Raw genomic sequence first — 25,783 nt, forward strand, 5'->3', positions numbered from 1 at the left:
TCTATTCCCCTATTATGCAAAAAATTTTGAAAACATGCAAGCCACATAGGTATAAATTTTATATATGGTTGAACAACTTCTTTAAATAAGGTAAACCTTCGTGGCTTAAATATTATACGAGATGATGTGCACACTTTCACATTCAACCAAGATTGAAATTCTATTTTCTTTTATACCTTTTGTTACAACAAATTCATTGAATGATTGATACACTTTTACTTTCCAATTCTCCTACTGATGAATTTGCATGTCAAGAAACTAAAGAGAAAAGTAGCAAGACTTCTCAATTGAAAACCAAAAAAGCATAAAATAATACTTTTCAATTGAAAACCAAAAAAAATCAAGGCATCACTCTAATTACCACCAAATATGAAGTAATAACTAAGAATTCTCAATCAAAAACCAGAAAGCAACCTAATAGTTAAAGGTCCTATAAAAAGATAAGATGAATTAGTAAGCTTATCCTGCTCTTGATTGAGTTTTTCAGCAGCCCCACCAACTTCTCATCCTCAACTTTAATGAGTTTTTTTTAACAGCCCAACAAGGTTATTCTGATCTTTAAGAAGATAACATGCATTAATATGATTATCCAGAACTTTAATTTAGTTCATATAATTGACAACTACATTTTAATATGCATCACTTGAATTTTTTGTGATACAAATTGATCTCTACTTCTCCATTAAAATTGTTTTATAAACAGACTCATTAATGCCTTTTTATTAACCTTATGGTTAACGAGCTGAACGAACTATAGCTCCTTACACTTAATGAGTAAAACGAACAATGCCTCATTAGTCATATCGAGTAAAAAGAATCTTACAACCAACACTTGACACCTCAAAATCCAAACCCTTCTCCCAAATCGTAAAACTCTTTTATTGAACCCTCCAATCCCTCTCTAATATGTAATAATAATAATAATAATAATAATAATAATAATAATAATAATAATAATAATAATAATAATAATAATAATAATAATAATAATAATAATAATAATAATAATAATAATAATAATAATAATAATAATAATAATAATAATAATAATGTATGTGAGATTTATACTTGGGAGATGGACAAGAAGCAAACACCCTCAAAGATGCCTCCCTGGCGCTTCTTACATAGTACTTGAATACATCGGCTTCCTGTGTGATACTTACAAAATAAGTGGAAATCATTCCAAGCTCAAGGAAAATAAAGACGAGATGACATAATAACATGAAACAAAGAAGACAGAAAATGGAGAGAGAAACAACCCTAAGTGGCATGCAATGGAGGCGAAGGAGAGAAACACCCATAAGCGACAAGCAATGAAGGCAAAGGAGCCATTTGTAGGCGAGCGACATAAATGAGGTTCTGCTTACAGAGCAGTCGTTTAAAAAGGAGGAAGGGTTTAAGGCAGCCCGAATGTAAATTTTAAAATTTTGGTGGTTAAGATATTATATTAAAAGCTTTTAGGTGGGGCGCATGTAAAAACCCATTCATTCTTTTAACACTGATCAATTTGTTTTTACCCTAAGTGGGGTTGTAAGCGTTATCTTTTCCTTAAATATCCAGCGGAAACAAAATTTTTTGAAGGAAAATGTAAAAATTATATATATATATATTTTTCATGGTATTGATTTGAAGAGGAAGCAAATTAATATTTTAAAAAAACAGCCAAAAAACAAAATACCTGCTATTAGAAGTAATGTGAGCTCCACAGACACGATAATAATTTATTAACGAGTTTTCCTGACATAGGCCCCACGTTTCTCAGGAGCAAGGTGGCTAAGTTCATTACCTTCATGAATTACGAAGAATAATTAACCAATGAGATGGTAAAGAGACTCGAGCTCCAGAAAATTTCAAGAAATCATCATGTACTGAAGCATAATAATTGGATTGATAGCTATAATTAAGTAATAAATTTTCTTATAAATAATTGTATTTTAATCATATAGGATCATCTACCTTGGACTAAGTATAGCTAGCTGAAAATATACTTGATTCAATTGGGAAGGAAAGAATAGGAGTTTCATTGGGCATAATATAATTTGTTGAATTACCTTGTATTTATAACTTGAGCTGAAGTTGAAATTGGCTAGCTGAAGATGGACTAATTTTCATCCCTACTGTGAAGCTGTTGCACTCAAATTCACAATTACAAATACTTTTCATAAAAAGGACAGTTCAATCATTAAAAAAAAGGTAAAGCAGATGTTTAGATTAAAAGAAAAACTTCATGGAAAAAAACTGACAGCGCTATTAATTTGAGATTTGCAATGATAACCGCATCATTTGCCATGTCCTTCCAAAACAAGGCATTTAGGCCTCAGTTACAGAATTTTCCCTCGCATAACTGGAGAGAGCCGGAGATTATTATTCACCCACCAAGTCACTGGTTGGTTCAGCCACTTCTAAATGTGAATCCCCAATGATTTTTTCAATTTCTCCACCTCAAGATAAACAGTAGAATATGGAAGGAACTCCGAGAAGTGGCTTTGCACAAGATTGTTGATAGCCATAGCTAGCAATGGAATCTCTTTGATATCATCATAGGTGAGCTGACGAACAAATCTCGCCGGATTACCAGCCCAAAGTTCGCCAGTGGGGATTCTACGCCCGGGTGGAAGCACAGAACCAGCCTCGAGAATGGAATTGGTCTCTACTAATGAACCTTCCATGAGAATGGAATGTTGTCCAATTATGCATTCTGGCTCAATGGTGCATGAACGCAATAGACTGTTAGCACCAATTGTTACGTAACGCTCAATCAATGTCTCTGCGGGCAGACCTGATAAAGTTGGAAGGTTTAATATGAGCTTGAGTAGGAATTGTTGATAAAACATAAACATAAATGAAAGCGGAATCGGAATGAGAAAAGCAAACAAATGTGAGGCATGTTAAGTTTGGACATTGGACGCTCAATCAAAGTCTCTGAGAACAGAACTTTAACTATTAGGTTGCTTTCTGGTTTTCGATTAAAAAGACTTAATTATTACTTTACACTTGGTGGTAATTAGCGTGATGCCTTGATTTTCTGGTTTTCAATTGAGAAGTATTACTTTTTCGGTTTTCGATTGACATGCAAATTCACCAGTAGCAGACTTGGAAAGTAAAAGTGCATCAATCATTCAATGAATTTGTTGATGACAAAAAGTATAAAAGAAACTAGAATTTAAACCTTGGTTGAATGTGAAAGTGTGTAAATCATCACATATAATATTTAAGCCATGCAGGTTTACCTTTTTTAAAGTTGTCCAACCATATATACAATTTATACCTATGTGGCTTGCATGTTTTCAAAGTTTTTTGCATATAACCATATGGGACTAGATTATAAATCATTACTAGTATCCCTTCAGATACTTATTAGCATTTTAGAATTTTTATTAATTATTTTATTAAAGCAGAATTGTATTTGTTTTATTAAATGATGATGATTTTCATTGTAATATTCATGCTTTGTGAGTAGATTTCCTTTACTTTTATCTTGTGATGAAAATGTAGGATTTGTAGGATGTGTTGAATGCTTTTAGAATTAGATTTTAATACTAATGAGATGATTTTTCCTTCTATGCTTCATTTACTTTTTTGTACTGGTCATATGAATTGTTAAAATTTGTTGTAACATAAACTGGGAAGAGCTACAGCATGAACAACTAGGGGGATCACATTGAACTAGTGAGTGAAGGAAAAGAAGTTTATAAGGCAAAGCAAATAGATAGGGAGATCGGTTTTTATGGTATAACATGGGGATTTCTAGGGTGACAGGCAGAAACACTTACCAAGTTAAACAAAACTTCTTTACACACTCGGAAGAGGGAAAACAAGATATATGCTCCTATTTGTCACTAGTCATATTAGCAATTCTTGATATTCAATCCAATAATCCACTTACGCAATCACAAGAGAAAGGTAGTTTTTATATCTTGATATTCACCAAACTAATTGATATAGTTAGGTTTAGCTTTAAACATAGAGCTGTAATTTAGAAGTAATTGTTAGAAAAACCATTGTAATTTACATTCCAAACTAAGACCTTAGCGTAGTAGACTAGAACTTCGCCTAAGGGACTCGTTACCTCCTTCCTTGTGGGATCGACAATCCGGACTCAAAGAGTCTTATATTACTGAAACAATATGTATACTTGCATGAGAAACCCCAGTGAGTAATAATATCTAATTTTAAGAGCTCAGTTAATTTGCTGGGAAAAAGATCAAGTTTCTGGTGTCATTACCAGGACTTGCATTATTGTGATAATTGTCGGGGCGGTTCAAGTTTCTGACACCAATGTCAGGAAGCGACGGTAAGAAAAACTTTACGAGAGTTTTAGTTGAACTTGTAAGACTTAGATTTGGACATTATAATGTTATTAACTCGTGTGTCTAGTTATTGTGTGTCAATTTAAAAGAAAATCCAAAATACAAAAATATTTTTGAGTGCTTGAAGTGCTTGCTATATATCCTATTAGTTAAGTCTTTAGAGTTGAATGCGAAGTTCAGGAGTTGCAGATCTTGAACCATACGACTTAAAACTAGAGAGAACTTTTAGGAGGATTAGGAAACAGAAAAGACTCCAAAAATTTGTTGTAGAAAAGGCGGATCAATAAGTTAATGAAGATTCAATCTTTGATCATAATGCTAATAGATCTTTGAGGGATTATGCGAATCCTAAGGTGGATGAAATTCACTTAAGCATACAAACCCTCACCGTAAAGGCTAATACTTTTGAACTTAAGCCTGTAATAATTCAAATGGTGCAAAATAATCAATTTAGAGGATCTCCATCTGAAGACCCTCACTTATATTTAGTGAGTTTCTTATAACTCTGTGATACATTCAGGTGTGACAGAGTTTCTAATGATGTTGTTAGACTTAGAATTTATCCATTTTCATTGAGGGATAAAACTAAGATGTGGTTTAATTCATTAGCATCGGGTTCAATTAGGACATGAAGGAATTTAGCCCAGAAATTTCTAGCCAAGTAATTTCCACCATCTAAAACCGTTAAGTTGCGGAATGATATCACTTCATTCTGACAACATGAGGCTTGGGAACCATTTAAGGAACTTCTTGGAAAGTGTTCACATCAAGCATTACCTGATTGAGTTATTATTCAAACCTTCTATAACAGATTATTTGGATCATTAAGAGTAATTATTGGCGCTGATGCTGGAGGTTCACTCATGTCGAAATCATTCGAAGAGGCTTATTCTCTTATTGAAGAGATGGCCACAAACAACTTTCAATGGTCATCTGATAGAGTAAATCCAAAGAAAATAGCGAATAATCATGAAACTGGTGTACTTATAATCTTAACTTCTCGAGTAGCAGCTATTGCAAGAAAGTTAGAGCAATAAAAAATGAGCCAATCTCAAAGACCCACAGTCATTGAGGAGAACTCATTTGGTCAATTGGTTGACAATAACTCCTTTGAAACTATCCATGCAATAATCCAATCACCCAAATAACCCTTATCCCAATTATTACAACTCAGATTGAAAGAATCCCAACTTCAACTGGAACAACAATTCTGAAGGAGGAAACCAATCCTGAGGAAATAATAAGTTAATCATATAAGTAATTGGAATAATCAAGGTACTTCTAACTTTAGACCTTATCCTCCTAGATTTAACTCTAACCCGCAGTTCGAGGAGAAGTTATTGTTAGAAGAAGTTATTCTTCAAATGGGAAGTGTGTTGCATAACTAAAAGACTGCAATTAGGAATATAGAAAACCAGTTGAGACAGATTGCTTTTACATTTAGCAGTCGTCCTAAAGGGATTCTTCCTAGCAGCATCGAGGTGAACCCTCAAAAAAGGGAAGTGAGCAAGTAAAACATGAGTAACACTTGACGTTAAACCAAGTGATTCGTGGGAGGCATCCCATTATTATCTGTCAGTGTGTTGTGTTTGTGTCTGTTTGTGAGTTTTGTGATAAGTTTATATTCATTGTGAAGTGATATAATTGGTATTTATTGTGGATGTTTAAGTGTGAGAGTAGATTGTTTTGATATTAACGTATCATAAGAGAGGTGAATCCTTAACTTCTCGTCATGATAGACTTGTATATGCTCTTTTGTAGTTGTTGGATTGACGAGCTCACTAAGACTAAGTTCTCAATTGGACTTGACTATTACTAGACGCATGTTGACTTCGGACATTGGACAAGTTCATCTAAATTCTGTTACATCCTTTATCTGACCTGTTTTCATTGAGTAGGGTCATGAACCTACTTGATGAGTAACATGATGATGAACTTACACTATCTATGTTCAGCTAGAAGAGCATACATTAGGGGATGAGGTAATGCCTGAGATTGGCAACACGTGAGTCACTATAACACGGATAATCTTATCTATAGATTAATCCTACCAAATTAGTGGAAGGCATCCAGTATATCAATATAGTGATTCCGTTAGAAATTGGAAGTCAAGTAGGAGGATGAATTGACCTCATTTTTCTATGATTTTTGTGTATGTGTTACAAGAGTGATATAGGATGGAGGAGAATTCAAACGAGAAAGAGAACTCTAATGATGATGAAGAGTATGAGTGATTTGATAGATTTTATGTTTTCTTTATGCATAGTTTTCATTGCTACTGTTATTGCTGTGATGTTGTATTTTTTTTTTATTTGGATGTCTTAGATATATTTTTTTTTCATGTGACTATTATAATATTTATGGACAAATGTATTTGTTATTTTTTTTATATTTCTATGTTGATACCCGCACTGTTATTTAAACTTTCTTCAATTTAGTTTTCATTCTAACATGTGTAGTTTAGATTTACTTTCTATTGTATATTGTTCTTTCATGATGAACACTTGCAAATGTTTTTGATAGACATATAAGACATTGTATTTCTGAGCTGTAATTTGTCTTCCTGCTTATATTTTTATATTGAATGTTATACATGTTAAAAAGCTAAGTTTGGTGTGTGTGAAAATCTTTAAAAAAACTAGACTTTATTTGTTCTCAATAGCTTACATATAAAATTGATATCACTTTAAAATCACTTGTGGTATGTGGTGTTACCTTTAGGATACTATAATTTTGATTTTGGGGATGTTACAGAAGACAGTTGAAATTTTTGTGAAAAAGACTCTACTAAAGTTATGGTATTTAATATGAGATAATAGAAATATGATTTAATTATTTATAGTTGGAAAGAATGGAACTTTTGAAAAACTAGGATTCTTAAATTTACACTTTAAAGAAATTTAGACTCTATTAAAACTTATTTTCAAACTCATACTTACAACTTTCAAATGGGAGAAAGTGATAACTTTTTTAACTATAGAAAGAAGAATAGTGAAATTCAAAACTATTTAATGTCTTTTCAGATATAATAATCCTTGCATAAAAGTGTTAAGGATTAAAAAGATTCTGAAATAAAAAGAAAAAGAAGAAAGAAAAAAAATATATAAAAAGAGAGGAGAAACTTGAGGAGAAGCTTAGTCAAAAATTAGTTTCACATGAATCTTCTTAAAGAAAAAAACTTAGATATAATCCTAAACTTGTTTTTATTCTAAGAAAAATTAGCAAAATTTTTACAAATAGAGCGCTTAAATTCTGATTTTATACTTTTTAGAAATTCAAAATTTGACAAATTACAATTATTTTTGAAGTAGATAGAAAATTAAGATTTCTAAGTTAAACACAAAATATGTTTATACCCTAGTCCTCGCTCGATTCAATAGAATTTCTCCTAAGTTGCACTGACATCTCTGAGGCAAATTGTAGAAAATTTTGAAGAAATCCGCTACCTCAAATCAACAAATTTGATTTTTAAAGTTGTAGTGTTACTTGAAGACAAGTTAAGTTTAAGTTTGGAGGATATTGATGTCTCTCAACATGCTTAATTCCTTTATATTTAGCACGTTTTTGAATGAAATTGCATTTTAAAAAAAGATATTTACATGTTTATTTTGCAACTATGATAGGCAGTACATTTGAAACGAATTGGAATTGAAACGAAGTGAAACGGTGGCAAATGAAGCAAAAAAGTGCTGTTAGCGGACTAGCGCTTAGGTGCCACCTTTTAGGCGCCAAGGTAGGCGCTGCTCCATAGCGCCTTGGCGCCAATTTCTGGGTGCCTAGGCACCAGAGTTCTCCCAGCAAACCAAAAAAGTGGTACCTGGGCGGTGCAGACTGGGCGCCAAAGTGCTGCCAACTGCAGGGCACTTTTTGCACGACTTCCGGGGTTATTTGACGTATGCTGACGATTGGAAAAGTACTTTTTGGCATTTCCATGTCCTGAAATTCTTCAGGAACGCCAAGAGGTCATAGATAAGAGTAGGGATTGTAGATTTATATCTTTTCTTGAGAGATTGGTGAAGCGTTTAGAAAGGAATCTGTAAGGAAGCATTGTGGCATTGTTGAGAATTTTTGGATTCATTGTTGGAGGAACTTTTCAACTCTTTTTAAAATAGAAAAGCAAAGTATCATGTTTCCATTTGTATTGAACTTGTTGTAAACAAATATTTAGTGTATTTGTTTGTTAAATGATGATGATTTACATTGTAATCTTTATGCTTTGTGAGTAAATTCCCTTTACATTTCTCTTGTAATGAATATGTAGGATTTGTAGGATGTGTTGCTTTTAGAATTGGATTTTAATAATAATGTGATGATCTTTCCTTCTATGCTTTATTTACATTTTGTACTAGCCATACAAATTGTTAAAGTTTGTTGTAAACCCATAAATCTCGGAGAAGCTAAGGCATGAACAATTAGGGAGATCACATTGAACTAATAAATGAGAGAAAAGTAAATCATAAGGCAATACAAATAGATAGGGAGATAGGTTTTGATGGGTCTAACATGGGGGTTTCTAGGGTGGCAGACAGAAAAACTTACCAAATTAAACCAAACTTTTTTACGCAATCGAAAGAGAGTAAACAAGATATATGCTCCTATCTGTCATTAGTCATATTAGCAATTCTTAGAATTCGATCCTATAATCCACTTAGGCAATCACAAGAGAAATGTAGTTTTTATATCTTGAAATTCACCAAATCAATTGATATAGTTAGGTTTAGCTTTAGGCTTAGTGTTGTACTTTAGAAGCAATTTTCATAAAAATCATTATAATTTGCATTCCAAACTAATACCATAGTGAAGTTGACTAGAGTTTCGTCTAAGGGACTCATTACCTCCTGCCCTGTGGGATTGACAATACAGACTCAATAGAGCTCTATGTTACTAAAACGATATGTATACTTACGTGAGGAACGCCAATGAGTAATAATATCTTATTTTAAGAACTCAATTAATTTGCTAGAAAATAGATCAAGCTTTTCGTGTCATTACCAAGACTTACATTATTGTGATAATCGTTGGGGCGGATCAACCTGCATGTGATCATGGTCAGCCAAGGTGAAGTCTACATCAACCAAGAATGATGACGTCAAATGTAGTTGTGTAGTATCATCGTGGTCACTACAATTAACAATTGTTTTAGAAAAGGGCAAGTAGGCATATCACACAGTAAAACGCATGTCTTCTTCCACACTCAAAACTTTCTTTCAATTATGTCGCGTAAGGAGGAATGTCTTTTGTTAAAAATTTCCTTCCTGCCACGAAGACCACTGCTTGATCTCTCGAAATCTGTAATGTGAAATTTCATATCAAGAAACAGCCTCAGATACCCCCTCTGTAAGTGATATCTAACATCCACCAAGTATTATTTACCTGACCAAAAAAAACCATAATTAGTAAACTATTGAAAAAACGAATGTGATATATAGTTTAACAAACATGGAGGTTGGCAGGGAAAGTCGTGTCTTCGATTTCTTATCGCATGAGCAAAAATACGACTATCATGCGCACTATCTTCCCAACCAGCTATCACAAAGATAAAGCGCATGTTACAAGTCACATACAACCATCACATTTTGTGTGTGTGATCCACACCATATAATGTATGCGACATTTTCAGTGTTGGATACTCGCGCATCCACATGGGTTCCATCAATCACTCTAATACAATCATGTCAGATCGGTTAAAGTTGTGATTGTCACGTAACTCATTTTGTCATTTGAATGTAATGTGTTATAAAAAATTACCTTAAAGAATGATATATAGCACGGGTCATTTACAATTTTTGATAAAGTTGTCTCGAATGTTAGATCCTCCAGCTTAATTATCTTTACCGATAAACTGATAAGAGCTTTCAAACCCATTGAGAAATATCTGTTAATCGTCTCTGATGAATGTTGGAATCGCTCCATCGCTCATCTCATTGATTAATTGTCTAATAAAATATAGAGTTATTGTTAACACCTCTCTTGTTGTCATCCTTGAGAAGCCATGGAGTCCATGATGGCTATGTAGTTCATCGAGCAGATCCAAAAAATGAATTGTCATACGGAACATATTATTGAATCTTGTGGGGTGTCTATGTAGTAGCTCACCGATGCATTTATCACTAAGATAAGTAGATTTCATGCAGGAAGCTCGATCGACGTAGGTGTTGTAGTATTTGTATAGCAAAATTATAACTGCTGTTGATGTGAATCCATCCTAGAGAAGTAATCTATTCATGTAATAAGTATGAATCATACAACGTTAATAAAAACATCTAAAAACTACAGTCATATTATAATGAGCAAAAATAATTACACAGCAACATATTAATTGTTCGTGTTAGAAAGAAAAACATCCAAATGAAATAAAACATGAAGCAAATAAAAAAAAACCAAAGCCACTAAACAATAACTCCTCAAAATCAATTTTCTAAAAAAAAACATAAATAGTAGACTCAAAGGACGAGGTGCATTTTCATGAATATCTGTCTGCAGGTCGGGTACTCCAGCAATTTTAAGGATTTCAGATAGAACGGCTTATCCGCAATAACGTCAGGATATGTTGACAGTTTTCGAAAAAATTCTTCTATGGAGCTGTCATGTGAGATACCAGTCTGAATTGTGCGTGCTTCCACCAATTTTGTTATTGTATTTCTGATGAAAGTGGCTCCTTTTTTCCACCCTTCGCCGATTTGACCTAAATGTGAACTCCAGCTCCTTTTAGTTTAGGGTGGGTCCTTCATTTGTCCCACTACATGCTCGATCTCCAAGTCTTCTGGTAAGCTTGCAAACATATGCTCACTTGGGGTGAGCACATGCGTGTCCGTCACAGCAACCCCACTGAATATACAATCCAACTTATTCTTCATGTCCGACTCAATGCCATTTAATTTGAATTTTTTGGCGGCTAGTATTGCCTGCAACTTACGGGAAAGTATATTACTTAAAATAGATTAGAGAAATAAAGAATGGAAAAATAAGTCTTAATGGGATTTCTCAGTCCACCTCTCCTTTGAAGAATCAATAATCTGTTTGATTGGATCTCAACCCAAGCCAGTGGAATCCCGTTTTAGTTCCTTCCATAACTTCATAGTTTCTTCCTGTCATTTCATTGAACTTTTTCGTAATATTTTGTCACCCTTCTTTGTTAAATTATGTGGAGAGTCTATTTCCAAGCTCGATCTCTTTAAGACACAGGTTGCAAAATATTATTGTGACTTCCTTATCCCGCATTGCTGATGAGGCGACTTCTTTGGCCTTTACCATTACGATACTAATAAAGATAAGGAAAAACAAAAGTATTTTAGGTTAACCAGAAAAGAGACAATAACACTAGCCAGAAGCACAACACGCACAAGCACCATCCCCCACCAAACACACCCCCATAGCCACCACCCTCCAACACCCCCATAGTCACCAACACAACCTCCACAGCCACCAACAAGCTCATCACCCACAGCAACTAACACAGCCTCAAGAGCCACCAACATAGACTTGTGTTGGGCTTGGGTATGTGGTTTGGTGGTGGATGTGAGTTTTTGTGTTGGGACTCATCACCCACAGCCACTAACAGAGTCTCCACATGGCACCAACAAGCAAAACAACCACAACCAACAACACAGTCTCCATAGCCACCAACACACACATCCACGACCAACCCATAGACCCAAGCCCAACACAAAACACACCCAAAGCCATCAACAGGCGCATCACCTACAACCACCAAAATAGCATCCACATGACAGCAACAAGCACAACACCCACAACCACCAACACAACACCTACACTCTCCACAGCTACCAACACAGCCTCCATAGCCACCAACACACACACTCACATCCACCACCAACCCATAGACCCAAGCCAAGCACAAAACACACCCAAAGGCACCAACAGGCACATCATCCACAGCCTCCATATGCCACCAACATGCACTACACCCACAACCACCAATACAGCATCTACAACCATTAACACGCACACACTCACATCCACCACCAACTAACAGACCCAAGCCTAACACAAAACATACCCAAAGCCACAAACAGGCATATCACCCACAGCCACCAACATAGCCTCCACATGCCACCAACACACACAACACCCATAGCCACCAACAAAGCCTCCACAGCCACCAACACCCACACTCATATCCACCACCAGCAGACCTAAGCCTAGCTTAAAACACACTCAAAGCCACCAACAGGCACATCACCCACAGCCCACATGCCACTAATAAGCAGAACACCCACGGCCAAGAACAAGCTCATCACCTACAACCACTAACGCAGCCTCCAGAGCCATCAACACACGCACTCACATCCACCACCAGCCCACAGACCCAAGCCCAACACAACAAGCCTCCACATGCCACCAACAAGCACATCACACACCCACAAACACAGCCTCCACATCCACCAATAGGCACATCACCCACAACCACCAACACAGCCTTCACATGGCACCAACAAGCACAACACCCACAGCCACCAACAGATCATCGACAGTCATCAACACACACCAATTCACCACCAACCCACAGAGCCAAGCCCATCACAGCAACTCCCAAAGCCACCAATAAGGACATCACCCACAACCTCCATCCAAAGCAACCATAGCAACAGAACAACTCTAAACAGCCATTTGAAAAGGAGAATCGCACAAAGCCTCATGCACCCAATTTATTATAAATATTATCCAATAAATGTAAAATATCCAAAGAAATTCACAAAATCGAAAAACCTCTGAGAGATAACAATTGCAACGAAAAAACCCCGTAAAATGCATATGGAGAAACAATGCATTATAGGACCCAACCATAAAAACTAAGCCAACTCACCGAGAAGCAATTGAGAAAACAAATCCGCTACAAATTCACATTAGAGAGGTCCAGGTGATTGGTTTCCGCTGTAGGAGAGTAATGAAAAAGAAGAAGAAAAGAGAGCGTTACCAATGGGACACGAGACGTCGTGAGTGATGGTGTGGGAAGCCGACTCTAGGATCTCGGAAAAGAGAGGAAGAAGAAAGTCGAGATCTGTCAATAGGAGCAACCGAGGAGAGGCAAGGGAGAGAGGCGAGGGAGAAGTGGCTTAGGGCAACAGCGATCGAGCAATGGAGGAGACGGACTAAAGAGCACGAGACGAAAAAAACGTCCAACGTAGGATTGAAGACGCGGGCTGCAGTGTCGATCCCGCGGCCGCATTTATTAAAGAAACCCAACCGATATTTTTTGATACGCATATAAAATGCAATAAACAAACGCATGAGATACGTTTTAAAAATGCAAACGCAACGAATAAGCTGCCCAAAACATACCCTCAATTTATCTTCAAGAAAAATATTTTGTGCATTCCCCCCTTTACAAAAGTTCACTTATTTTCATCCATTCCATGTCATCTCACAATTCCATTCATGGAGATCAAATTCCCTTCATGGAGACATGGACACAACCAGCTACGTAGACCCCATAAATCCTAACAAATTGTGGAAGGAATCACTCCATTAGCTGAAAAGAAAAAATAATTCTCTCTGTTAAAAATTTCACTTTTGATATTGATTATTAACATAATAATTGGATTGAAAGAACTTGATATATACTCAAAGTAATCAAAGCTAACAAGACAGCGGCTAGAGACATGGTTAAAGTAGCTACAACACAAAGCAAACACCACAAACTCTAGTGGAAGCACACAGGTTATAGATAAGACACCAATAAAGAAAGAGGAAACAAAGGACCTAAAAGGTTATGTCATTTGGTCATAGGCCTACTTTTGTAAAATTATAAGTTTCCTATTTTAGATTTATTCTTGTTTATTTCTTTCTTATTATGTTAGATTTTTTCCTTTTTGTTGGTTGTCGTCTCTTTGGTAAATTGTAATAGTAGAAAATAAGTTTGCTCTAACATTTACTTATTTTAAAAGGAGAAGAGTTATGGTTTGATCATTGAGAAATAAGATAATACAATTTCTCCAACTTTCTTCATGGTATTAGAGATGGGTTACAAATCCTAGATCTCTTTTTTAGCCATCAGAACCCTCCGTGCAGCCACCAGCCACCTTGCAGGCCCTCCCCAGCTGTGGCTCCTGCTCCTGTTCCCTCTCCCTGTCGGATCTCTCCCTGCAACCACCATCTAGCCTGTCAGCTCCGTCCAGGTGTTCCCCTGCCGGAATCCTCCCTGCAGACGTCCCTGCAAGCTTCACCGAAGACTTCCGTTGTCTTCCACCAGGCGTTCCCATGCCAGAATCATTCCTGCAGGCTTCCGTTGTCTTCCACCAGAGCATCCAGACACTGCAGGCATTCCCTCAACCGCAGATATCAACCAACCTTCCAGACTACCCTTCTTATCTTCCCCCTAGCAACCCAGCTAATGCTTCTCCAGCAACCAGAGCAGCCACAGACTTTCCTCCTCTCTTACAACACAATCAGCCAAAAATTCTTTCCAAACCTAAACATGCATAAGGCTTGTGAAAAAATATGATAAGAAGATGTATATATCTACTCTAGAGATTAGTTCTGAATTAAATACTAGTTTGTCCAAACAACCCCGAAACTCTCATTTTTAACAAATCATAAACTCAATGATTCAAGTTTCCTTCAATGGTCTCAGTTCGTTATGTACATTTGTGAAAAAGCAAAAGATGAATATCTCACGTTAGAGGACACACTTTTTGAGCTCACAGATCCTAATCATCACTCATGGAAGATCCAGGATCATATGGTCATGTCTTGGTTGATCAATTCTATGACCATAAAGATTGGAGAAAATTTCTTCTTTTATAAGATAACATAAAATTTTGGAAAGCAGCACGTGAAACTTATTCTAGTACTGAAAATGTTGTAGAATAGTTGGAGATTGAGACAAAGTGCATGAGCTCATACAAGAAGAGTTAAGTGCGACTCAATATTTTAACACTAACAAAGTACTGGTTAAAGTTAGACATGTATGATACTAATGTACGGAAGTGTCCTCAAGATGCTATGTCGTATAAAAAAATAGTGGAGAAAAAGTGGATGATGAAATTTGTATTAGGTCTAAATAAGACATAGATGAGTTCAGTCGAAGAATCGTGTGAATGAAGTCTATTCCTAATACAGGGAAACCTTGTTGAAGTCAACAGATAAGAAAGTAGGAAGAAGCTCATGATGGCAGAAAGTGTGGATTCATCTAGCACTAAATGCTCTACCTTGTACACACACAACTCCTCTCATGAGTCAAAGCCAAAGATGAAACATACCTTCGGTGAACATAGCAAGAAACTTGGTCACATAAATAGTAAGTGCTGGAAACAACCTGGAAAAGCTGCATTTTGAAGACCTGAGCAAAGAAGGAAAAAACAAGACAACAAGGCCCATGTTGCTACCTCATCTGAAGAGTCGACCAACCCCCCTTCACCAAAGAAAAAAAGAAAAGTATTAAAGAAATTTCTATCGAGCACAATGAGCAGCCTACCAACTTGATAATATACCAAGGAATCATGTCCTCATCCTATCTCCCTAACAATGGAAAATTTTGAGCTCAAATGATAAATTCAAGTGCTTCTCATCATTTGACTGGAGATATTTATGCTCTTACCAACTACCAAGAGTTCACCAACTCCAAATTTATTAAACTTGTCAATCAATCTCACTTCAGGATTGTCTGGAAAGGAAAAGTGAGCCTCCATGGATATTCAGATCTCTTTTGTACTATATGTTCCACAGTTAAATTGTAACTTACTTTCAATTAGCAAGATTACTCTCGACTTGAAATGTGTTATTAAAGTCTATTATAATTCTTGTGAATTTTAAGTAGTGGATTCAAAGAAGGTAATTGGCAGTATTAAATTGCATTAAGGTCTATACCTACTTAACGGAAGCTATTCTCTTAATAAACAAATGTCTTCTCCACTATCCTCTTCTCATGTTCCTACGTATGTTGTGGCTGATTTTGTTAAAAGTCAAGTTTTATTATGATATTAACGTTCGGGTCATCCTAATTTTATTATGTCATCAAATTGTACCCTCAATATCTTTATTAAAAAATACAAAATTTTATGAGTGTCAAACCTGTCATTTGGCTATACATAGTTGTCATATCTATCTTCTGTCATAGTACAAAACCTCACATTTTTTCTCCATCATCCATAATGACATTTAGGGATCATCAAAACCGAAAATTTTCAATAGAGTCAGATGGTTTGTTTTCATTATTAATCACCACACTAGAACTAATTGCATATTCCTCACGAAGGAAAAATCTGAAATTGCACAAATCTTTCAATATTCCATTATATGATTTCCACCCAATTGCAATGAAAAATTTAAATTCTCAATACTGGTAATGCAAAGGATTATTTCAACTCTATCATTGAACCGTACATTGCAAAGAATGACATTATTCAAACGAGTTTGTGTTGAAACTTCACAATAAAATTGAATTGTTGAGAGAAAGAATAGTCATCTAAATATATCCAGAATTATAATGTTTTCTCACATTATCTTAGAAATTTTCTGAGATGTCACACTCACAGCCACCTGCCTCATTAATAGAATGTCACGCATAATTCTTGGATTCAAAGCCCTTCTCGATATTGCTATGAAAAGATTACCCTCATTCCAGAGTATTCTCACCCAATCTTCCTCTAAAAATACTTAGTTCTCTCTTTTGTTTACATTCACCAACCAAACCGAACAAAAGTTTGATCCATAATCCATCAAATGTATCTTCCTTGAGTCCGCCTCTAACAAAAAGAGGCACAAGTAATCTTTTCCCATTACTAAAAAGAATACTATAACTTTATAGATGTTATCTTCTTTGAAAACCAACCCCTCAACCCCAAATCCGATATTCTAGGGAAGAGTCCGAGTGAATATCAGACTTGAGGCACCACATTAGATGCCCACACTAATCTGGAGTCATCACAACATATTCTCATTCCTTATAAACATCCTGTCTCTCAAGCTTCACCACTTGAGAACATCCAACCTGAGATTGACAATAAGAAACTGTGTGCATACTAAGAAAAAGAAATTCACTAAACAAGAAATATAAATATGTAACCACAGAATTGTTTACAAGCAAAACTGAATTCACACATCTCTGAGGTTCCAAGGGCAGTGGAATCCGTGGAGAAGACAGGAAAAGTTGCACAAATTATCTTATCCAGAATTATGTTGTCTATGAGAAAACATCAACTTATAAAGCCTTTATATCTAATCTTGATAGTGTGTGAATACCAAAGTTAATTCATGAAGCACTTTAACGACATAATGGAAAAAGACACTTGAAGAAGAGATCATAGAAGCACTTATCCAAATGACATATGAACCCTTACAAACCTTCCTCCAGATAAAACACCCATTGGATGAAAATAGGAGTTCAATGTTAAGTACAAAGTAAATCTGAGCATTGAGATGTTCAAAACTATGTCAATGGCCAAAAAATTCACTCATTCTTATCTGTCATGATACATATATTCTAAGTTCCAATCATAATATCTACTAATTCATTAATTTACCTGTCAGAGTACTCATATTCTAAGTTCTTATTATAATGTTATTTTCACAAACTAACTTCTTTGTCTGTATCCGTCCAAAATATGGGAATCCTTGTGTATTTAACAATAAACTCAGGCATCACAAGAACTCTTGCACATTTGTCACTGTATTTGGGTCATACAGTATGTCGCTCTAGGGAATGACCTAGCCTTGACACTATAATTTAAAGAAATTATGTTAGTTTTTCGACAAATTTTCGTGTTGGTTGTCGACTACGTGACACAACCTCCGTTTTTTGCACTAGAACCCATAATTGATTAAAAACGTTATAGCAAATAGAGGATGGTAATGATGGTTGACTTATGCTAGATGCAAGAAAAAAAGTGCATATTAATGCCAAGAAACAATTATTTTTTAAACCGGTCACAAATTCTTATTGAACACATACAAGTATCAAATTTCAAAGATGTTTACAACAAAAAAAATCATGTTTCACAAATTCTTATTGAACACATACAAGTATCAAATTTCAAAGATGTTTACAACAAAAAAACCATGTTTCAACATCTACTACTCAGTGAAAAGCAGACAACTAAGATTGACAGTTTAGCCCACATGAGGAAGCAATGGTAACTACAAAAGTTTCAACTTACGCCGCAAATTATAAAGTTCCTTTATGTTATTCAAAATCTATAAAATCTAAATTTCTTGTCCAAACTTAGGCAGTGTTTGGCTGCAACTTAGATTTACACTAAATAGGATTAATCAAATTCGATAAATTCGGATTTATCAAATCCACATTGTGACAAAAGTACTTAGAGCAACCGCGAAATAAATCTGCCTAACAATCGGATTTACTGAATCCGGATTTACATTGTAAAGATGACGGACGGAAAAATTGGATATAAAGGTGCATTGGACTATTTTTTCTTTTTGTGTTTAGTTGAATTTAAGTTAAATCTATGGTTAAAATCCTATAAATAGTATGTTGCCAAACACCTCATTATAAAGTAACGTTCCTATCAAACAGCCTCATGCTAAATTTATTGTTGTAAGCAGTCTATTCTATTAGAAATTGTAATTAGGATATTCAAAGGCTAAGGACCTTATTCATAATAATAGGAATGATGAAAAGAATATAAGAGGATTAGAATGGCAATACCATTTTTCTGTGCGAGTGATTTTGGATTGCTTTTCTTTGCCTTCTTTTCATTGGAGTTTGCAGTTGTAGATCAAATTAAAATAGGCATGAAGACCATCAAATGAATAAAGATGGTAAAAAATAAGTAACAAGTGAACTCAGACTAATTTATTTTATCTAACTAGAAAAGCTAACAACTAAAGTCCTAGTTAAGGCCCCACGACAGTACATGAAAATTTTGACAATCAATTCTTCTAGGATTTATTTACTTGTGTGATTTTAAAATGCATGTACTTTAGTAATAAAGAGAAATTGGAATGCATGCATTATAGAAGTAAACGATTTATTTGATTGGATTCAAATTAAATGCGTAATTTTCAAAAGAATTAAAATATAGCAAGTAACGACAAGCAGTAGCTGTCAACTATTGTGTCAGGCAAGGTAGTGGGCGGCAGTAGGCGAAGGTAGTGAAGGGCAATGGCCTGAGCAGTGTGACCTGTACAACAGAGGTGATGGTCGTAGGCATTCCTTAAAGGAAAAGATGAGATCACAAGGTGTGAGCATTCCCTATATTTAGAATTCACCCAATTACGGTAACTTTCAAATTCACAAAAAATAGGCATTATAGATATTTTAAATCCTGACACATGCTTTATATTTGATTTATTTGAAGCCAAACATCAACAAAAACTAATTCCTTCATTCCTTTATTTTACACTAATAATACTTGTACCGAGCAACACCGATCCATTTTTATATAAAAGAAAATTAATCCATAACAAAGGCCAGACAATCAAATCAATAGCATAATGAAACTCTTGGCAGCTGTATAGCTATGGCAAAAATACAAATAATCTTCCTTTTGAAAACAACTTCATGATTCGTCTTCATTCATTTAACGTTCACTGAGAAAAAGATAACCAAACTTGTCGATTTGATTATTTTTTCAATTTATATTCCGACATTAAAATTTCATGATTGTGCTCTTCGGATTCCATAATTCCACATTTTTTTTCTATTTGCATCTTAACCAAACACTGTCATTTCCGGTCTGAAGCCCGGATATGAGGAGCAGATGGTTGTGTTACGTAATCGTCAGCCAGCGTAAAACTCGTTGGAAAAAAAAATCATGACGTGAATCCTTTTAATCGTTGTGTAAGTGCTAGGGCGTCCCCTAGAAGCGACACGCTATGTGGCCTAAATACAGTGATAAGTGTGCAAGGGCCGCTACACCGACGCCCCGTTTAGTGTCAAATAAGCAAGGGTTTCCACATTACGGACGAATGCGTGCAAAGAAGTTAGTCCATGAAACTATAATTATGATAGGATCTTCGAATATAGGTACTCTTGATGGAAAATTAATGAAATTAGTTGATATTATGAATCATAGAAAGATCAATATCTTATGTATTCACGAAACTAAATGGGTGGGAGAAAAGGCTAAGGAGATTAATAATTTAGGCTTTAAACTTTGGTATTCTGGTAAGAGTCGCACTAGAAATGGTGTAGATGTAATTATAGATAAGAGTTTGAAAGATAATGTTGTAAAAATTAGTAGAGTTGGTGATAGAATTTTAGCCCTTAAGAATATTATTGATACTGAGATTTTTAATTTTATCAGTGCTTATGCTCCTCAAGTAGGTCTAGATATAGGGGCTAAAGTTAAATTTTAAAATGACTTAGAATATTTAATACAAATGATACCTCTTGAAGAAAGAATTTTTATTGGAGGAGATTCAAATGGACATGTCCAAATGGACATATTCAAATGGACATGTCTTTAGAGTGGTAGAAGATTTCAAAAATATTCATGGTGGCTATGGTTTTGGAGTGACGAATGAAAAAGATGGAGTCATTTTAGATTTTGCTTTAGCATATGATTTTTTTATTACTAATACTTTATTCAAGAAAAAAATGAGCATCATATTATTTATAAGAATGGATCTAACAAAACACAAATTGATTATTTTCTTATGAGAAGAAGAGATCATCGAGATTGTAAAGATTGTAAGAACATTCCAAGTGAGAATTTAAGTACCCAACATCGATAATTAGTTCTAGATTTTAAGACGAAGAGTTGTAAAATAAAGAATGTTAGGACTCATCATCATAGAATTAGATAGAGGAACCTAAAAGACACAAATAAAATTTTTTTTATGATTAAAATTAAAGATTTTAAAATTTGGGATGTTCATGAAGATGCAAATGCTATGTGGGATGAAGTAACAAATACTTTTAAACAAATAGCAAAAGATGTACTTGGAGAATCAGAATGTTTCTATAAATAAAAATAGTTTTTGGAATATTAATGTGCAAGAAAAGATAAAATATAAGAAGTTATGTTATAAAAATTGGTTTATAATAAAATCGCAAGTAAAAACTTAGAGAATTGGGAAGAATATCTAACGGCTCTCAAGGAGTCTAAAAGAACTATCAATGACGCTAAAATTTCTGCTTTTAGTGATCTTTATGATAGATTAGATATTAAGGATGGTGAAAAATATATGTATAAACTAGCTAAACAAAGAGAAAAGAAAAAAAAAGATTTAACCCAAGTAAAGTGTATTAAAGATGAAAATCAGAATGTTTTGTTAAAAAAAAAAGATATTCAACATAGATGTGTGAGTTATTTTGATAAACTTTTTAATGAAGCTTCTGAAAATATGATCGACCGTAGTGATCTTTATATCGTTAAAAATAATATAATGTTTAATTTTTACCGTCGCAATAGTAAAAAAGAACTTGAGGAGGTTTTAAATAAAACAAAAGGTGAAAAGTTTGTAGGACCTGATGATATCCCAATTGAAGTGTGGAAATTTTTAGGAGATTTGGGAGTTTCAAGCTTACTAAACTCTTTAATATTATTTTAAAAACTAAAAAGATGACTGAGGAGTGAAAGAGTATTTTGGTCCCCATTTTTAAGAATAAAGAGGATGCACAAGAGTGCAAATTATAGATAAATTTAGTTGATGTGTCATGCTTTAAAATTATGGGAGAGGGTAATTGAACATAGGTTAAGACGTATTACAAAGATTTCTCATAATCAATTTGGTTTTATGTCGGGTAGGTCTACCGGGTTTTATGTCGGGTAGGTCTACCATGGAAGCTATACATTTATTGAGATGTTTCAAGGAGAAGTTCAGAAATAATAAGGAGGATCTACATTTGATTTTTATTGATTTAGAAAAAGCTTACAATAAGGTTCCAAGAGAAATCCTATGGAGAGTTCTCGAGAAGAAAGGTGTTGATATTACTTATATTCAAGTCATTAAAGATATGTATACTAGATTTGTTACTCGTGTTCGAAATGGAGGAGGATTGACCAAATATTTTCCTCTTTTTGTTGGATTACACCAGGGATCAGCTTTAAGCTCATATCTTTTTGCTTTAGTTATGGATGTTCTTAATGGACATTTATAGGAGGATGTACTTTGGTGTATGCTTTTGGTTGATGATATCCTTCTCGTGGATAAGACGAGAGAAAAAGCCCAAGAAAAACTTGAATTATGAAGGTCTACTTTGGAGTCTAAAGGCTTTCATTTGAATAGAACTAAAACTGAATACATCGAATGTAATTTTAGTAGTAATAGCTCTAGTGACAAAAGTGTAACTTTGGGTGATCAAATTATTAAAAGGTGTGAACGATTTAGATATCTCGGGTATGTTGTTGATGGTGATATAGATGGGGATGTTAGTAGTTGAATTTAAGTTGGTTGGTTGAAAAGGAGGAATGTTTCGGGTCTTTTGTGTGATAGAAAAGTACCACTTAGACTGAAAGGAAAATTTTATAAGAGGGTGGTGAGACCTGCAATGCTCTATGGCATTGAATGTTGGCATTTAAAAGAGAAGCATAATACTAAGTTAAGTAATGCCGAGATGAGAATGATTAGATGGATGAGTGGCTTTACAGTTAGAAACAAAATGCGAAATGAATATATCCGAGATAGAGTTGGTGTAGCTCCAATGACGGACAAAATTAGAGAGAGTCATCTTAGATGGTTTGGTCATATTAAACGTCGACCATCTAATGATCTGATTAGGAGAGTAGATGTTTTAGATTTGACTTTAGTTAAGAAAGGCAGAGGTAGACCTAGGAAGATTTGGGCTTGTTGTATAAAAAATGATCTTAAATTATTAGAACTAAATGAAAATATGACACTAAATAGGACGCAATGGAGAAAAAGGATTCATGTAGTCGACCCCACCTAGTGGGATTAAGGCTTTATCGTTGTTGTTGTTGTTGTTGTTGCACCTTAACCAAATCGGCAAGCGATTAAATTTAAGGAGACTGCAGCATTCAGACTAATGAACAAAAGCCCTCAAGTGAGTTACAATTCAGGCTTCTCTATATTGCAATTTATTGCTAATTACTTTATATCATGCATACAATATGCTCTTAAAAATGTTTTTATTGAATAAGTAACATCTCAATTCCAAATCATTGCTAGTTGATGTTTACTTATCAATTCTTCCTTTAACTTGATAGTAAAACAATCCTAGCTTAATTAGGCCCAAACTAAATGCCCAAATGGTCAAATGACTTGGAACTTACTAAATGCACTGACATAAAATACTAATAGTCTGTATACTTTGATGTTGGTTTTGATAGGAAGGGGCATTCTTGAAATTACAACAAAACAGAAAATATATCAAGGAATGATTTATTTTAGTTCAAGAGAAGGAATGTGATACTTGAAACTCCTCTTTTAAGTTTCTCAAAAACTAGCAGTTTGAAATGGAAAGAGTTTTTTTTTATTCAAACACAAACATGAGTAGAATCCTACAGCTGGCGTCAAAAGGCAACTTCTGAGACTTCGCACAACTGAAAATAAGAGAGGAAAAAAAAGGCAGATAAGGATAGGAAATGTTGAAGACATTGTTTTGTCATTTTCAAGCACAGTACTTTGACATTCAAAGGAAGCAATTGTTAAATAAGAGCAAGGTAATCCTATAAGCAAAATACCAAATTAATTCAAAGATTTTCAGATTATGATGGTTGCAACAGATCAGTTATCAAGGTCATATAACTGATCTGTTTCAAATTAACTCTATAAATTACCTGAAAGATTTATGGCTTCAATTCGTGGCAATTTGAAGGAAAATATATTCAAGATTGCAGCTAGCGTAAAGAAACTCTAGTTGGAAATTCAACCCCATTATGATACAGATTACGAAGAAGGGCTATATTTGTTAGAGGCAAATTATATGTTTACTGGAGGTGACTCCCTCAAAAATAGGAACCTATCCTATGTTCAAGTCAGTGTTATTAAAAGCATCCTTTAGTAGTGTAACAGAGCGGAGGAACAGCCGTGTGCACTGCTTGCCTACAAATTGTGCATGTCATGTGACAACGACTTTATATATGCTTAAAAATACAAGAATTTGATACTGCTGCTAGAAGATTTTAATTCCCCGGCAATGACGCAAAAAAATTGACAGCGGTTATAGATTCCATAAAGATGTATATAAAATATTCAATAATTGTAATCACACTTATCAACGCAAGTATACGTATCGCTCAAGTAATGCAGGGCTCTAATGGAGTCTTGGATATCGATCCCACAGGTTGTAATATTAGAGGTTACGAACTAAGATTTTAGAAAATCAATATTTAATCACAACAATATAGTTCAAATTGCTTCTCTGTCACTAATAGGCAATTGAAATAAATATGTAATTTTAATAACTCTTAAATAACTAATTCTACTAATAAAGTTTCTAATATGAAGTTCAATACATAAGAAAGCATCATTCTCCTTGTCAAGAAATTAAAGTGAATTAGTTCAAATTGGATTTTGCCAAATAGGAGCATATCTACTCTTTACCATTTTGTCCAGGCATAAAGAACATTGACTAATTTTATGCTTGTTTACTGAATCTGCGGCTAGACTGGGAGGATACCGGCTCTCACTTCGGAGCTCCCACATTCCTCTCGTCTGAGGGCTAACACCTACACTTCAGCACCCAAACGATAGGACCGAATTGAGGATTTTAGTCTGTCACTCTAAAATCTCCAATTCTACGCCCGATAATTTTATTTTTCTATTTACTTGCACCCAACTTTTAAGGACTTTGACCTCCCTGAATCTTGGATATAATCTTTACTTTAGTTGTAAAACTCAACATATTTTAACAAATCAATTAGCTAAATTGAAAGTAAATTAAGATCGAAGTCAAAAGATCATCACAATTTCTTTAACATTCTCAAGGCTCAACCAATTCAAATCATCATTTCACAAAATCTCAAGATAATGAGAAAAACAGAAAAAACTACTCAGAACTCATGGGAAAGATACGACAAAACTCAGAATTTATATATAAAAGCAAAGTCATACAAACTACAATAAGTAAATACCACTTATCTCTAATTCCTCCCCAAGCAAACTCCTCGAAGTTCCTCTGAATCTCTTCCTTTCTTTACAGTACACAAAATTCTTCTTCATAACGGCAAGGAAAAGAAATCTTTCACTTTCCTTCCACTCTTACAATCTCTCAAAAAATTCCTCATAATCTAACCCTAAACTAACCCTAAATTAAACTCTCTCTCTCTACACATCTCTCTACACTCTCTTCAACTTCCAAGCAAACTCCTCAATTTTCGGCCAAAAGTTTCTCTTAAAGTTATAGAAGAGTTTTCTCAAGAGTTGTCTGAGCATCCCCTCCAAAATCGTCCACATTCAATGCACCTATTGAGATAACCACCATGCTCGCCATTGGCAGCCTCGAGGGCGCCGTCGGAGGCCTTCTAGAATATTTAATTCTGAACTCTCGGGAAAAACCCGTCGTCGGCGCCGTTGGGCTCGCTGTCGTCGCCCTAGTTCAAATCTTCATATTTTGGTCCTTTTTGCTCCAAATCTGCTCCTTTTTG

At 34.8% G+C, this 25,783-nt stretch overlaps 1 protein-coding gene across 1 annotated transcript in view; it reads right to left on the reverse strand.

The window, feature by feature from the left end:
- Positions 1-2,134: 2,134 nt before the first annotated feature.
- Positions 2,135-25,783, reverse strand: part of LOC110038331 (gamma carbonic anhydrase-like 2, mitochondrial) — a 40,455-nt gene continuing 16,806 nt past the window's right edge. The window contains exon 2 of the mRNA XM_020743134.1: positions 2,135-2,779. Coding sequence (XP_020598793.1) covers positions 2,403-2,779 — 377 coding nt within the window. The 3' untranslated portion in view covers positions 2,135-2,402. The remainder of the gene's footprint in view (positions 2,780-25,783) is intronic.

The sequence above is a fragment of the Phalaenopsis equestris genome, unplaced genomic scaffold (assembly GCF_001263595.1).
Source record: "Phalaenopsis equestris unplaced genomic scaffold, ASM126359v1 Scaffold232506, whole genome shotgun sequence".
Classification (NCBI taxonomy): domain Eukaryota; kingdom Viridiplantae; phylum Streptophyta; class Magnoliopsida; order Asparagales; family Orchidaceae; genus Phalaenopsis; species Phalaenopsis equestris.